This window comes from Apodemus sylvaticus, chromosome 1 (genome assembly GCF_947179515.1).
Source record: "Apodemus sylvaticus chromosome 1, mApoSyl1.1, whole genome shotgun sequence".
Lineage (NCBI taxonomy): Eukaryota > Metazoa > Chordata > Mammalia > Rodentia > Muridae > Apodemus > Apodemus sylvaticus.
Genome location: NC_067472.1, coordinates 189,437,039 through 189,453,137, shown reverse-complemented (window position 1 = coordinate 189,453,137; position 16,099 = coordinate 189,437,039). Strand labels below are relative to the sequence as shown.

The window sequence follows — 16,099 nt, the reverse complement described above, 5'->3', positions numbered from 1 at the left end:
AATCTCCTCCCCGCCTCCAAGGCCGCCTTTCCACTCCGCTACCATCAAAGCTGAAGCAACTTCCGCCCAAAGAAGGGTGGGGCTTCCGTGTAAATCTTGGCGTCTCGAATACGAAAGCTCGCACAAAAAGGCACTGGTGGCCACATGTCACGTTGCCCTTTCCCAGGGTGGCCTCTCACGGTTCCGCCCTTACTACGCCCATTTCCGGCCAGGAAGTAGGGTCTTGCGTGAAATCCCGCCTTCCTTCCGTGCGCTCTCAACTTCGCCCGCACTTCCGCCCTCAGTAGTTTCCGCCTCTCCTGTTCCCGCCAGACCCACAGGGCTCAAATGAAGGCCGACTCCTCCGACGCGCTCCGGTCACGCCCAAGGAAACGGAAAGAGGAAACGGACCCTTCTTCTCCTCCCCGGCCCCTTCTCTTGGCTTCTCCACCCCTTCCTCTTACAGACCCTCCCATTTTGGTGGAGACGAAGCCATATTCGCCCTCAGAGAGGCGGAGGCCTCTGGTTTAGCCGCTCTCGCGAGCACTCCGAAATCTCGCGAGACTCGACGCCCGACTTGTGCGCCCGGGAAACCCCGTCGTTCCCTTTCCCCTGGCTGGCAGCGCGGAGGCCGCACGGTAAGCGAGGGCTCTGGGACGCGGCTGTGCACGGGGCCACGGGGCCGGGCTATCTTGCCCCAAGAGCTCGTGCCGGGGACCGCGGGAAGCCCGGCGCGGGGCCGCTCCGCCCCCTGGAGCCGCGGCCACGTGCGAGCGGCAGGCCCGGACATGCCTGATCGCCGCAGCCCGGGAGCCCGGAGGGCTAGGTGGGCAGCGAGGGCTGAGCGGAGCGCCCGGAGGGTGGGCTGGGGGAGAGGCGTGCGCGGGACGCTGCCCACGCGGTCACCACGCCGCGGCGCTGCGATCCGCGCGGCGTGGGCGCCCGGCAGCTCTGGGATCTCCAGGAGCCGAGTGCGGCTCCGGCGGGATGGGGCAGCGTGGACGCCGGAGCCCCGGGCCGGGTCGGGGAGCAGCAGCGCGCGTGCTGACCCGGAGCCGCGCCGGGGGTTTGCACCAAACCTGACTCGGCGTGCTTGCCCCGTTCGCAGATGCCTGGAGTTACTGTAAAAGACGTTAACCAGCAGGAGTTCGTCAGAGCTCTGGCAGCATTCCTCAAAAAGTAAGTGGCGGAGCGGAGGCCTGACCCCTGCGAGCGAGCCGTGACCCCGACGTGTCATCGTCGCGATGGCCGCTTGTTGGGGTTCTTTCTGGGCCCGCGGCGACCGTGCTTCCTTTTTTAAAGTCTGATCGTTCGTGTGCTAGGATCTGTCTTGCCCCTATTTCTTTTCTTTAATCCAACCTTGATAAGGGGGGAGGATTAGGAAATCTAGATGGGAATTTCTGACGTGTGCATTTCTCAACTCTCTTGGTCCTAGGTCCGGGAAGCTGAAAGTCCCCGAATGGGTGGACACAGTGAAGTTGGCCAAACATAAAGAGCTTGCCCCATACGATGAGAACTGGTTCTACACACGAGCTGGTAAGAACCCAGACCTCCCGGCTGCACTAGGAGGCGGACCTCGTGGTTTTAATAGCTGTAGCCTTGAACTAGAAAGGAAATCTGCGGGCAAGTGAGTGTCGGTCCATATTTTGCTTGCTTGAGAGTCTTATTAGTTCTGTGTCCATGGTGTAGCATCTAGATTTAAATATCTCTGTCAAGTCCTGTTTGGTTGCTCGGTTGGGAATGCCACTCCTTGTTATAAAGGAAACTTAGAGATGTGGTGCCCGAAGTAAAACTTTGGGGTGCCCCTGTTTTTTGTGGGTCTCAAGGAGTTATGGATCCTACCTGGATGCTGTGTGCATTCTGTTGTCTCTAGCTTTAGCTGGTGGGGAGTTTACGACTGGGTTGTGCCAGGGCTGCAATTCAGGTTCAGGCCTTGCTAAGGGCCCCAGCCTGAGGACTCCCCAGGTCACGGGAAGCCATTTCTGCCTTTATATTAAATGTCCACGGGATCCACTTTGTTTCAGGCTTTGGCATGGGCACAGGGACCACCATGACTCAACACAGCCTCTGAAAACCAAAAGGTCAATTCCACAGTGTGGGAAAAGGTCGGTGCTTCCACCTGCCGATGCATTTTTAAGAAGGAGGGTGATGTGAGGAAGGGTGGTGAGGCCTAGCAGAGAGAGTGCGCTTCACACAGCCTCGTGGAAGCAAGCTTCCAATGGCGCTGACAGTGCTTCAGGTGGTAGATTAGGGCAGCTGTGGAGTTGGAATTGCAAGAGGAAAAATGTTGGGTTTCTCTGGGTAGAATGGCGCGCCTGTTGTGTGGTCCCTCTGGGATGGACAGAGTTGGTTGTCTGGTTTTCACAGTACGGGGGGGGGGGGGGCACTGGCATGTCCAGGTCCACCCGCTGGTGATGTGCTACCATCCTTGTCCCTGCTGGTTTGTGATTTTGAAACAGTATCACTGCGTACACCCTGTTTGGTTTTGGATTTGCCAAGTAGACCAGGCTGCCTTCTGCCTCCTGAGGATTGACCCCAGCTCTGTTCCAGACAGTCAGTGGTATCCCATGCAGGATGGGGCTAGCTCTAGAGTCCATGATTCCTTCCCTGACCTCACTGGGTGTGCGGCTTCTGCCAACTGCTGTCGCCTCTCCTGAACCCCAGAAGGCTTTTCCCCCTTTTCCTAGCTACTCTGTTTGGGTTGTAGACTTTCTGGTACTTATATCTGCTCTGGAGTCTAATGGGACTCTCATCTGGGTTTATGCTCTGATCAGATTATAGCCATTGTCATGACATTGAAGAAGGGGCTACAGAGATGGCATTACTTCATTCAAAGGTAGTTTGTTCAGAATTAATTTTTAGACTGTTAACAGTTTCCTCTGGATCATAAGGAGCTGGCCTGTTCTGCTGCCACTTGTATTTAGGACTAGAGTGCAGTAGGGCAGTGGGCTCATGTTTGTCTTGGGGCTGTGCATGGAGTCCTGGCCTGGTGAGTTAGTCTGACCTTGGTGGGAAACCCGCTTCCATTGGGTAGAAGTTTACCATAGGGTTGGGGAGGGAAATGAACAAGGATTTACATCCCATTCCTTAGACAGGCTTGGTCAGGATGGGGTCACCACCTGCGCCTAGCACAAGTTGTGTTGCTAACCTGCTGCAGTGTCTCCTGAAACCTTGGTCAGCAAGTAAGTTCAAATCCAGGATGCCCGTCCCTCCTGGGCAGCTCCCATGGTCAGACGCCATGGGACCAGAGCCCTGGCTCAGCAGCCCTCTGGAATGCCAGCAACAATTCGGTAGCGTTGCCTAAAGTTCTGCCCTTAAAATGAGCAAAAGCCAGGTCTTGTTGAGAGTAATAAAAAATAGACTGTTTGCTACCTACAGCCTCTAAATAGTTCTTTCTTCAGTCAAAGAAGGAGTGCGCACAAGCTCAGGAGCAGCAGCCCAAGCCTTATCAGCTGACGGGTGCTTTCCACTAGATGACAGATAAATCCCCATTGCAGGAGCTAGCTAGCCTTGCAGAATTCCCTCCGTTTGTCCACTGTGCTTGCAGTTGGCTGGGTCCTTGGTGCTGTGCTGAGATTCCAGCACCCACTGTGCCAGCAGACAGGATTGGGGTGACCTGGTGATGTTGCCTTGCAAGAAGGTGGGAAATGACTGTAAATCTTGGCATTGATACGGGGCTGGCTTTTTTTAAAAATGGAGCAAAATGAACAGAGGCAGGCTGTGGAGTGATGTCTTGGGTGCCCATCCGTTGCTAAATGGAACCTGGACAGCTGAAGGAGGACTGAGTCTTCCTTAGGAGTGTTCATCACTAACGGGAAGTTAGTGATAATTCGCACGGGAAGCGAATTGCCTGGGGCTCCACGATGTTGTGGCTCTCGACTGTTGTGTTATTTCAGAAGTGAAGAATACGGGGTACAGCCTGGGCTTGGTGCCTTGGCTTTGAAGCTGGTTTGATGGGCCCGAGGATGCCCAAGGACAGTAATCCTGGGCACATAAATATGATCACACTTGAGGCATGTCCGGAGCACGGGGCCAGCCTTGAAGAGGGGCAGGGAACCAGGGGTGTCAAGCCCCAGTTGGGGTACATGATCTCAGTTTTCCTGGTAAAATGAGTTTCACACAGTGAGTGACAAGCACATGACCTCAGGTTCCCTCTTGCCCCGCCCCCAGCTTCCACAGCGCGGCACCTGTACCTCCGTGGTGGTGCCGGGGTTGGTTCCATGACCAAGATCTATGGAGGACGGCAGAGAAATGGTGTCAGGCCCAGCCATTTCAGCAGAGGCTCTAAGAGTGTGGCTCGCCGGGTCCTCCAGGCCCTGGAGGGACTGAAAATGGTGGAGAAGGACCAAGATGGGTATGCAGGGTTGGGGCTGGGCCAGGGGTAGTCATTGCCCAGTGGTGGGGGGTGTAAGTGGAGGTCCAGGGTCTTGAGAAAGCACTGGTGAGGGCCTCACCCAGACCTCTCTGGCTGACTTCCTCTGGCTCTGGGAAGGTAATTTAGAGACTGTCCACTTTCATTAGCCTGCTCGTTAACTTTTTCCAATTGATTTTTCGGGGCTTTTGATCTAATGCTTGCACAAACGACACCCCGTCAGCTCCCAAGGGTCTCCCTCTCCTGCCCTGGCTCGTTAGGATGCTGCTGGCTTGGGCACAGGTGGGACTTGGCAAACAATGCAGTTCCATCACTTGGTACTTTTCTCTACACCACCCCTGGGGGGGTTGGGCTGTGCTCATCCAAGTTGGTTCTTTTTCCCTTTGCACAGGGGCCGCAAGCTAACACCTCAGGGACAGAGAGATCTGGACAGGATCGCTGGACAGGTGAGAGGTGCACTTTGTGTTTCTGATGGGACATAGCTTGGGAGGGCTGGAGGCCACACTGGGAAAGGAGGGGGGGATAAGGTGGACTGTAATGGCTGCAGACTGGCGACCAGGGTGGTGCAGGGCTTCTCTAAACTTGGGCCTGTAGCCTGTACAGACAAACATGGCACACCCCTCAGGACAGTGGGCAGCTTGAGCGCTGGATGTATAATCCACAGAATTAGAGGTGTCTGCAACAGTGGGGAGGCGGGTATGATTTTAGTGAGCTAAGATAAACCTTGACCCCCACCCTGGTCCTTCTCTGTCTTCCACAGGTGGCAGCTGCCAACAAGAAGCATTAGAACAAAGGATGCTGGGTTAATAAATTGCCTCATTCTTAATCATGGTCTGGATCTGGTTTTGGTTTTCAAAAACTGGGTTTCCCTGGGTGTCCCCAGCTCTCCTGGTGGTGAGACTGGCCTTAAACCATCACCAGTTCTGCTCCGGGTCTCTTCTTGGCTTCATTTAGTAGTGGAGGAATAGGCATTGTGATTGTTGCAAGACACCAGTGGTGGTGTGGTATGGCGGCAAGGCAGTGCTCCACAGCTGTGATGCTATACCCAGAGAAGAAAGCAGTACAGTTGGGAGTGACCCTGGCCTCCCCTAACAGTCCCCTCTGCTGAAGATGGAATGGTGCTATGCCCCAGCTGAGGTGCTCCTCCAGACTGTGGAGCACCCTAATGTGGTCCAGCAGATTTGACCCAAGTCACTTGACAGGTGGATGCACTAAGCCTAAATAAACCCTCTCTAGTCTAACCAGGCTCAACTCAGTAATGGGAACCTCCCAGGCCTATCTGTCCTACCCAGATTTAGATGTTCTGTTAACTTGTTTCCCCCATGGTAACTGGGGTAAACTGGCTCCCAGAAGAACCCTTGCTGGAGGTGGCTGGTGACTTCCTGTATGTGAGATATGTGCAATTCTCCCAGTGTAGTGCATGCCAAGCAATTTGCAGATGTTTTCCATGGCCTGCAATCCTCTGAAGTGTCTTGAAGCATTTGAAGGAAAGTTACCTGGTGATTTGCTGAATGCTCTAAGGCAGTGAGAATCACGTGGCCACCCTTGGCCTCAACCTCAGGCTCCTACAATTCCATTTGGCTAGGCTGGGCCCATGGCAGGATAAACTGCCTGGCCAAGTAGGCCTAGCTGCAGCTTTGCTCTTCAGCCACTAGGGGGAAGCAGCTAGCCACTGTTGGACAAGATAAATTCCAGCTCTTCCTGAGGTACTGGGAGCCCCAAGATAAGCTGTGCTGTATGGGTAGACAACCTACCTCAACACTGGAGCTTGTGCAGAAGGGAAACTAATCTCTCGAACTGCCAACTGCACTTAGTGATATTACATAAAAAGGGGGGTCACGCCTCCAAGAGCTCTTAGGACCATCTTGAAACCTATGTCATAGTTGTATAGTCCAAAGTGGCCCTAAACTCTCAGGCCCCTTTCCTCCACCTTTTAGAGTGTTGGTGTTACAGTCACCCAGCAAGTCTGGCCACTAGTATTTTTATATTATGAAATATTCCAGGCATGTAAAACAGCACTCAAAGCAGCTTGCAAAAACTCTCCACCCATGGCTGGGAAGATGCCTCCAGGGTTTAAGAACTTTTGCTGCTCTCCCAGAGGGCCTAAATTCAGTTCCCAGCACTCACATGTCAGGTAACTGTAACTCCAGATCTAGAGAATGCAATGCCTCTGTCTCAAGACACCTCACTCAAGTGCACATGCCTACGAGCAATCCCACATTATTAAAAGTAGTAAACTAGGTGGTGGTGGCACACGCCTTTAATCCCAGCACTTGGGAGGCAGAGGCAGGTGAATTTCTGAGTTGGAGGTCAGCCTGGTCTACAGAGTGAGTTCCAGGACAGCCAGGGCTACACAGAAAAAAAAACCCTGTCTCGACCAAACCCAAAAAAAAAAGTAATAACAGTAAATCTTTACAAGGCCCAGCTTGAATAATGCAGGGGAATCAGGAATGGCAGAATACACCTAAAGATACTAGGAAGCCAAGAGTCCAGAGAATCACAAGTTGGAGGCCAGCCTGATCTACATCGGGAGATCCAGGCCAGCCAGAGCTTCATGGCAAAGACAAACAGGAAAAAAGGGGTTATGCAAAAACCAATTGTAACTCAGTAGCAGACCTGGCACTGGAGGAGCTCCGAGTTCCACCCTCAGCACAGAACCAAACAAAAAGGAATAAAGGCCCACACAACCACTACAAAGTCAAAACAGGACCTGGGGAGGTGGCTCAGCGGTTAGGAACACCTGCCACGGTGGGCGGCGGTGATGCACTCGGGCAGAGGCAAGCCGATGTGTGGATTTAAGGCCAGCCTAGTCTACCAAACGAGTTCCAGGACAGCCAGCACTACACAGAGAGAAACAATGTCTCAAAAAACCAAACCATAAAAGCCCACCTGCTGCTCTTCAGCGGTCCTCAGCGCTATTCCCTTCATCTATGCTGCATCTGTAAGTCCAGGGATCTGACAGCACACATAAAATGAAAATGAAACTTTTTGGGTTTTTTTGAGGCAGGGTTTCTCTGTGTGGCCATGGCTGTCCTGGAATTCACTCTGTAGACCAGGCTGGCCTCAAATCCTGCCTACTCTGCTGGATTTAAAAGTACACATCACTAACACCCAGCCTCCCCCCCACACACACACACACTTTTTTTAAAGCTTTTCTTTTTAAGGCGGGTGAATCCAGCTGTGCCCTGCTTCCCCAGCCCTGCCCAGTCCTCCTCCCTAGGACGTAAACATGATGTGGAGTGCACATGCATCTCCACCTTTGTCCCTCCAAACAGCACGGTGACAAATCAACTGCCAGGCATGGTGACACACACACCTTTAATCCCAGCACTTGGGAGGCAAAGGCAGACACAGATCTTTGTCAGTTTGAGGCCAGCCTGGTCCTCACAGTGAGTCCCAGGACAGCCAGGGTTACACAGAGAAACCCTGTCTGGGGGGTGGGGTAGGGGTGGGGGGGATCAGTCAACCGCATCGCATCATCTCCACCAGGTTTTCTCCCCTCCCCATTTCTCCAGTGACTTCTCCCCTACTCTGTGGCTTTCAGCTAGCCTAGCCTCGCTACAAAGCCTGTCCTCCCTCCTACAAATGTACCTTGGAATTCCTTTGCCATTTTCCTACCAAAACAGGGCTCAGCTGCCACCTAAAGCCTCTTTCAAGTTTTTTCATTTATTTTTTTTATTTGTGGGAGGTACTTTATGAGCATGCGTGTGCACTACATGTATACGTGTGCCCATGTACCCCAGGAGTCGGACTGTCTGAAACTGGAGTAACAAACAGGTGTAACCTACTGCATGAGTTCAGGGCATGAACCCCTGTCCTCTACAAGAACAGTAAATGCTCTTAACAGCGGAGCCATCTCTCATCTCTCGAGCCCCTATTTTTGGGGTTGGTCAGTTTGTCTGTGTCTGCGTCAGGGTCTTTTGTAAAGCTCTGGCTATCCTAGAACTCATGACAGTCCCCCTGCCTCTGCTTCCCTTTTGTTGTTTTGATTTGGTTTTTCTGTTTGTTTTTTCCTGAGGCAAAGTCTACAGGCTGACCTGGAACTTGCCTTTATCCTGTCACACTGGGGAATTACTGGTGTATGCCAATACACCTATTTTAATACATGTATTTTTGCCATGTCTTTACATATGTGAAAACCACCTACTTACAGTATCTCAAAAGCTCACTTCCCACTCAGACCTCATTTCCCTGAGTATAAATCAGACTCTCACTAACATTTTAAATTTGTGTGTGTGTGTGTGTGTGTGTGTGCGCGTGGTTGCTTTGTGTACACATGTCTGTGCACCATGTGTTGGTCTGGTGCCCACAGAGGCAGGAAAAGGGTGTGAGAGCCCCTGGCCCTGCCTGGCCTTAGCGTGATCAAACCCAGGTCATCTGGAGATCACTGGAGCAGGCCGCCACCCCCATCTGCTGCTTTCTCTTTAATTACTTGTGTGTGCACATGCCTTGTGCTTGCAGAACATGTGGAGACGAAGGCTGACCTCAAATGTCTTCCTCATTCTCCTCACCCATCCCCCTTCTTGTTTTCATTTGTGGGCTGATGTTAGGATAAAAGGTGTGCGCCGCCACTATTTGGCTTTAAAGAAATGTTTACAGATGCTTTTAGTTTATGGGTTTTTTTTTTTCATTTATTTAGTGTTTATATGTATGTTGGTGAACCACCATGTGAATGAAAAGACTTAAACCTAGTTCCTCATCAAGAAAAACAAGTGGTCTTAACCACTGAGCCACAGAGCCATCCAATTCTTCCTTTTTTTTTTTTTTTGGCTTTTTGGGTAGTCAAAACTTCCAGCTGGGCGGCGGTGGCGCACACTTTTAATCCCAGCACTTAGGAGGCAGAGGCAGGCGGATTTCTGAGTTCAAGGCCAGCCTGGTCTACAGAGTGAGTTCCAGGACAGCCAGGGCTACACAGAGAAACCCTGTGTGAAAAGAAAATTATACCTACATTTTTGAGATAAGGTTTTTCTTTTGTCCAGCTAATTCCTCACCTTTAAAAGAAAAAAAAAAAAAAGGCTCTCCTCACTGAACCCTGAGCTCAACATACTGGCCAAACTGGCTGGCCTGGGAGCTCACTGCCATCCCTTCCCCTTGAGACATAATCTGCCTGTTTCTTATGTTGCCCAGGCTAGCCTCTTGATTCATTATTCTCAGCCTCCCAAAATCTGGGATGAGAGGCATGAGCCACCACCACAGGTCAGCGACATCGACTGTACAGCACTGGGAAGTGACCACTCCTCCTCACTGAGCCTCAGTTTCCTCTCTGTCTTGTGGAGGATGGTCTCTGCCCCATTAAGAGGATATAAAAGAACTTCAAGGCGGGGAGGGTGTTGTCGAGCAGCAGACCAGTCACCTAGAAGGCATGAGGCCCTGGGTGTCATCTCTTACACTGAAAGAAAAATTTTGCAAGGCACAGTGGAGCACATCTGTAATCCCAATACTCAGAAGAAGGCAGAGACAAGAGGATCAGGACTTCAAGAGCATCTTCAGAGCCGGGGATTGACTCGGGCGTTAGGAGCACGGGCTGCCCTTGCAGAGGACCAGGGTTTGGCTTTCAGCACCACGTGGCATTTTATAACTCCACTTCCTAGGGATCTGTCACCCTCTTCTAGCCTTCACACGTACCAGGCACGCACGTGCACACATGTAAGCAAACTCTCATATACATTAAATAAAGCTTCATCAATTACAAACAATAAAACAAAGGTATCGGAGAGAAACAAAGTTTCTACCTGCATAATGAGTTCAAGGCCAAGCCAGGCTATGTGAAACCCTGTTTCAAAAAATGGAGAGAGAGAGAAAGGGGGTGGGGTTAGAAAGAAAAGACCAGATGAGAGAGAGAGCAGAAGCCAACGTTGAGATAGCCCTGGACCTGCCTGCAGCAGGCGCCCAGGACCTCGGCTAGCCAGGAGCCTCTCCCGGGTTCAGCAGTGAAGAACCAGGCCTTGAACCAACCTCTCCCGACCCCACGCACTAGAGACTCAAGGGAATTGTGGCCAGCCCAGGTGCAAGGCAGTTCCTCTCCACTCAGGGCGCACACCAAGGAGTAAGGGCCACTGGAGCCCATCTCCGGCAGGGCCGAACAGGAAGTGAGGCGGAGTTGGGAGTAAAATCTGGTACCTCAAGGCTACGGCCACCCAGACTAACTGACTCACTGGGAGCCGACGATGCCAGGGGATCTAGGAGTCCTCCGAGCCCTGCCTGTCCTCCTCCTCCTCTTCTCCGAAGCCTGCCTGGGTAATGGGCCGAAGGGAAGGTGGCGTGGGGGGTGCGGCTGACAGGCGGGCAGGGTGGGGCGGGGTGCAGTGGCCGCAGCAGTGGCCAGACAGTTGATGCAGAGCGTCGCATCTCTTAAAGTACTGCCTGAGCTCTAGGAAACTGAGGAATGCTGCATTTGAGGCCAGCCTGGGCTATGTAATGAGTTCTAGCGAGGCCAACCTGGGCAATTTACTGATTGCCTGTCCCCCAAAGAAAAGGAATAGGAGCAGGGAATCAGGGAAAACCTTCTGTACCAAGCACAGGCTTGATGTAAGTCCACTGTTAGGACCAAGACTGCCTTGGCCGGCAACACACGCCCTTAGCTCCACAAGTCAGAATGAGGTGAGCACTGACTGACTGAACCTCAGGGCATGGAGGTAGCGAAGGGTGTTGGCGAGGGAAAGAGCTTTGGTTTGTTTGTTTTTTCCTCTGCCTTACATCTGGAGGGCATGCTTCCTAAGGTGCACGGTGCCCAAAGACAGTCTCAGGACCAGGGACTGGAGGCCAGCTGCCTGAGATTTAAGCCCGACCAGGAACTTGCTGGGGCCGTGTTCCCCTCCTTTTCTTTCTTCCTCACTTCCAATCTTCCTCTTTTTCCTGTTATGTCCACAGAAGGAGCCACAAGCCAGTGTGGTGCTGGGGAAGACAAGAACAGGGGTGGGAGGGGGGAGGGGTTCACGATAAACACAAGAGCAGACACCTTAGCCACCCATCCACCCTCGTCTCTCTCAGTCTCCTCCGATGCCCCGGACAGAATTCAGTCCCAAGTGCCTAGGTGGACACTGGTGTCTTTGTTTTGTTTTTCCAAACAGGGTTTCTGTGTGCTGCCCTGGTTGTCGCTCTGTTAGACCAGGCTGGCCCTCAAACTCACAGAGATCTGCCTGCCTCTCTCTCCTGAGTGCTGGGATTAAAGGCATGGACCACTACTGCCTGGCAGGTGGCCACATTTACGAAACAGCCTAGGCACAAGAAAACAAGGCCAGGCCAGGAAAGGAGACCTCCAGGGAGGTGGGAACTGGGCTCTGGTACCTTTTCCAATAGGCTGGGTACGGCTGAGCCCCGCCCACCCTGCATCTAAGGTGTGCCCAACCATCATCTCCCCACCCCCATGGAGGTTCTTAAGAGCTGAAAGGAATGGGGACCAATGGGAAGGTCTTCTTGAGAGAGTCTCTGGGCTAGTTGGGGGTGCATCAAAATGTAAAGGGGAAATGGAAAAAAAGAGGCCACAGGGCGTGTCTCCCAGCGTCTCCGGGCATCCATTCTTTTTCCGCGTACCATTTCCATGAGGGTACTGGTGTGAAGGGGTCTGGGCTGGGGCGATCATCTCCGTCTCCAAGCTCTCACCCATCTGTCTCCTCTCCTCTCTCCACAGGTCCCGGATGCCAGGCCCTGCAGGTAGAAGGGGGTCCACCATCCCTGACAGTGAACCTGGGCGAGGAGGTGCGCCTCACCTGTGGAAACAATGGCAGGAACCCGAATGTCACGTGGTTTTTAAGCCTTCAGTCCAACAACACATGGCCCCCAATGCCGGTGGGTCCTGGAAAGGGCCCCTCAGGCGAGCTGATCTTCTCCGAAGTAAACAAGAGCCACTCGGGCTTGTACTGGTGCGAAGTGACAGAAAAGAACGTGACGAAACGCTCCTGTGGCACTTTCCTCCGAGTGCGCAGTGAGTAGGGAGGGCGCTGACCCTTGGTAGCCTGTTTCCTCCGGAACACTGGGAGCAGACCTAGCTCCTCCCTCCCGGACCTGTAACCAGCCAGGCAGATGGTGGCTTCAGGGCCTCCCTGACCTCACAAGGGGCAGGGCTGGGAGAGCAAGGGATACTGAGACTCTGAACAGCACCCTGTCTTCACAGAGCCAGTCCCTAGGCCCTTCCTGGACATGGGGGAAGGAACCAAGAACCGCATCATCACAGCAGAAGGGATCATCTTGCTCTTCTGTGCCGTGGTACCTGGGACGCTGCTGCTATTCAAAGTGAGTCCCCCCCCCGTCCCCCCCCCCCCCCGCCGCCCCGAGCCACACCCTCAAGTCATCTTGGCTCACCTGGGCCTGACCTGTGACTCCCAGGGTCCAGCAGGTCCTCTGAATTCCGAGGTTCTTCCTTCAAAGTTTGGGAGGCTGGGAATAAAGGATTTCCAGGGGCATGGGGCTCAAATGGGGTCAGCATGGCCCTCATAGATACCCTCTCGCTGTCCTCCTGGCTCGCCAAAGCGAGTCCCCTGCAAATGCAGCCAAGACAAGGGGAAAAGGTGTGTCCTGTCAGAGCCCCTGCTTCTCCTCAGGCCAGAAGACAACATTTTAGTTTATTTTTCCAATGGGGATTCACTATGTAGCCCTGGCTAGCCTGGAGCTCACTCTGTAGACAAGACTGGCTTCAAACTCACGGAGATCCACCTGCCTCTGCTTCCTGTGTGCTGGGATTAAAGTTGTGTGCCAGCCAAAACAAAAAACAAAAACACAAAACACAAAACAAAAGCCGGGCGGTGGTGGCGCACACCTGTAATCCCAGCACTCTGGGAAGCAGAGGCAGGTGGATTTCTGAGTTTGAGGCCAGCCTGGTCTAAAGAAGTGAGTTCTAGGACAGCCAGGACTATACAGAGAAACCCTGTCTCGACCAAATCAAAACAACAACAAAAACAAAAAACAAAAAAGTTGTGTGTCAGCATCGCCCCGCACTTTATTTATTTCTTATCAGTATGTTTGTGGACATGAAAGCGTGGAGGTCGGGGATCAACTTTCGGGAGTTGATTCTTTCTTTCCACTGTGGGATTCCCCAGACCAAATTCATGTCCTTAGGTTTGCATGGCAATACACTTAGCAGCTTGGGCTATCTCCTGGTACACTGAGCAGCTTGGGCTATCTCCTGGTACACTGAGCAGCTTGGGCTATCTCCTGGTACACTGAGCAGCTTGGGCTATCTCCTGGTACACTGAGCAGCTTGGGCTATCTCCTGGTACACTTAGCAGCTTGGGCTATCTCCTGGTACACTGAGCAGCTTGGGCTACCTCCTGGAATTTCTTTGCTTTCACTTTTTTTTTTTAACCTAGATATTAGTCTAGGCTATCCCCAGACTTACTATATCTCCATGGCTGGCTCGATTTGTCTTTACCTTCCAAGCACTGAAATTACAGGCATGTGTCACCACCAGTTTTATTTTTGTTTTATTTTTTTGTTTTGTTTTCTTTTTGTGGGGAGGGTAAGATAGCATCTTGCTGTGTTGCTCAGGCTGGGCTAGAACTCACTATAGAGATATATATAGAGAGATATATCATATTGGTGTGGAATTCACAATGCTCCAGCCTCAGTTTGCCAAGCACTGGAATTACAGATGATCTCACCACTCCCTGCTCGCTGGCTGTTCTGCTTGTCACTGAAGAACAGTAGCGAGCCAGCACCATGGCGCACAGTTTTGATGCTGGCGGCACTCGGGAGGCAGAGGCAGGGAGATCTCTCTCTCTTTCGGGAGTCACGGCCAGCCTGGTCCACATAGTGAGTTCCCAGGTAGCTCTTGCTAGATAGCGATCCTCAGAGGGTCAGTGGAGTGGCGTGGCAGCCGACCACCACTTGAAGGCAGGAAGGTTGCTCAAAGTTTGAGGCCCAGAAGAAGAAAGGGAGGAGGGGACAGAGAATAGAATCTGCCAGACCCCAACATGTGGCTTTGGCGAGGGGGCATTGCCCCTTTCTCTTTCTGAGAAAGCACTTGCTAGCAGGAGAGAGTCTAAAAACCCTTCACCTCCGGCCTTGCTAACGCCGCCTCTGCTTCCTCCCTTCTGCAGAAACGGTGGCAAAATGAGAAGTTTGGGGTGGACATGCCAGATGACTACGAAGACGAAAACCTCTATGAGGTAAGCACTGGGTGCAGCAGGCTTCGGGGTGTGGGGCATGGGGTCTGCACTGAGTCCCACCCTGGGGTGGACTGGAGGCAGGGGCCCCCAGCTCTCAGGGGACTGATGTCTCCTCCCTCTGTCCCCTGCAGGGCCTGAACCTTGATGACTGCTCTATGTATGAGGACATTTCCAGGGGACTCCAGGGCACCTATCAGGACGTGGGCAGCCTCCACATTGGAGATGTCCAGCTGGAAAAGCCATGACTGATGGTCCCCCCACCGTTCCCACTCCGAGTCCTGCTGTGCTGTGCTGTCCGCCCCTGCCTGCCACGCGCCGGACTCCAGCATCCTTGCTAGTTTGTTCTTCCCCTGAAGTCCCCCCCCCTTCCCAGTGCTTGTGTCTCCACAGTGTCCCACCCTTGCCCCCCAGACTGCCCCGCCCTATTCTCCCACGTAATCTTGTCCTTCCCCAAGTCAGGTTCCCTCTCTAGTGGGTAATGAGCCCTTAATCGCTGCCTCTAGGGGAGCTGATTACAGCAGCCTCGTTAGTGTCACCCCCTCCTCCCAGATCTGTCATGGCCACTTAAGTGATAATAAATCCTTCCCAAAGCAGCCTTTGGCAGGAGTCATGGATCGCATGGGGACTGCTCCTCAACGCTGCCAGGGAACCCGGAGCGGAAAACCCAAGTCCCCTCCTCCCTCAGACCCAGGATTCTGGGCTGAAGTTCTCACCTGACCACTTCTGAGATCTGGGACCAGATAGTCCTTGCTGTCCGTCCTCCCCAACCCCCCTGCCCCAAAATAACAGGAAGTCTCTTGGGGAAGTCCCCACCCCAATTGAAATGTTGGTTGATCTCTGTAGAGCCTCACCCTCCACATGGCCCTAAGCAAGGGGGAACCAGCCCGGGTGTTAGCAAATTTTTACCCATATTTAAGCTCTGAGAACACAAGGTATTATTTCCTGCAGTGGGACCTAATTCCCTCATGGGTTCTCGTGCATAGGCAGATTTGGAGAGTTTCTGTCAAGAACCTGGGGAGGATGGAGAGCTCTAGAGTGACGTTGGTGTGACAGACACTGGGATGGGAAGAGCAGACTCAGGGTTGTTAAAGGACAGGAGGAAAAGAGGAGACTTAGGGGGTGGGGAATCCCCAGAGACAAGGATGCAGAGATAGAAGCCAAAGGAAGAAGCAGTCACAAAATGGCTGGCCTGAGCCCGGGGGATAACAACAGCTGGAGAAAGCCTGAAATCGCAGAGGTTGAGACAGAGAGAAATGGGCCCACGGTGATCAGCGCTGCAGCAGGGTGATGCAGCAGAGGCCAGAGTGCTAGATGGGCCCCTGACCTTGTGGGCACCCAGTCGGGAGCCCTTTGAACTTTGAAGGCCTGGGAGCTTTGAAAAAGAGACCAAGGTGGTGGCGCACACCTTTAGCTTTAATCTCTGGACTCCCGAGGCAGAGAGTTCGAATCCAGCCAGCTCTACACCACAAGTTCGAGGCCAGCCAGGGTTACATAGCGAGCCCTTGTCTCAAACTAAGAGAAAGAGAGAGTAAGGGCCAGGGCAGGAGTTGGGCAGCTGCAGGGAGGGCGGCAGAGGCGGACAAAGGCGAAGGGGAGCCGGGCGGGGCCGGGTGGGGCCGCGCCCGTGGGGAGAGGAGGAGCCACG

The 16,099-nt window shown here is 53.1% G+C and overlaps 2 protein-coding genes across 2 annotated transcripts; both read left to right on the top strand.

Annotated features, from left to right (window-relative positions):
* The first annotated feature begins 500 nt into the window (after positions 1-500).
* Positions 501-5,177, top strand: Rps19 (ribosomal protein S19). The gene is made up of 6 exons (XM_052169180.1): positions 501-617; positions 1,088-1,158; positions 1,415-1,515; positions 4,150-4,333; positions 4,743-4,797; positions 5,112-5,177. The coding sequence occupies exons 2-6, from the start codon at positions 1,088-1,090 to the stop codon at positions 5,136-5,138; spliced, it is 438 nt and encodes a 145-aa protein (XP_052025140.1). The 5' UTR covers positions 501-617; the 3' UTR covers positions 5,139-5,177.
* A 5,270-nt stretch (positions 5,178-10,447) lies between these two features.
* Cd79a (CD79a molecule) lies at positions 10,448-15,047 on the top strand. The gene is made up of 5 exons (XM_052169176.1): positions 10,448-10,588; positions 11,982-12,275; positions 12,465-12,583; positions 14,386-14,454; positions 14,586-15,047. The coding sequence occupies exons 1-5, from the start codon at positions 10,519-10,521 to the stop codon at positions 14,697-14,699; spliced, it is 666 nt and encodes a 221-aa protein (XP_052025136.1). The 5' UTR covers positions 10,448-10,518; the 3' UTR covers positions 14,700-15,047.
* The last annotated feature ends 1,052 nt before the right edge of the window (positions 15,048-16,099 follow it).

Excerpts from the sequence above, each read along its gene's own strand:
- Rps19 (XM_052169180.1), top strand. The coding sequence starts at position 1,088 with ATGCCTGGAGTTACTGTAAAAGACGTTAACCAGCAGGAGTTCGTCAGA. Across the intron at positions 1,159-1,414 it reads CTGGCAGCATTCCTCAAAAA|GTCCGGGAAGCTGAAAGTCC; the intron begins GTAAGTGGCGGA and ends TCTTGGTCCTAG. Across the intron at positions 4,798-5,111 it reads TGGACAGGATCGCTGGACAG|GTGGCAGCTGCCAACAAGAA; the intron begins GTGAGAGGTGCA and ends TGTCTTCCACAG.
- Cd79a (XM_052169176.1), top strand. The coding sequence starts at position 10,519 with ATGCCAGGGGATCTAGGAGTCCTCCGAGCCCTGCCTGTCCTCCTCCTC. Across the intron at positions 12,276-12,464 it reads CACTTTCCTCCGAGTGCGCA|AGCCAGTCCCTAGGCCCTTC; the intron begins GTGAGTAGGGAG and ends CTGTCTTCACAG. Across the intron at positions 12,584-14,385 it reads GGACGCTGCTGCTATTCAAA|AAACGGTGGCAAAATGAGAA; the intron begins GTGAGTCCCCCC and ends TCCCTTCTGCAG.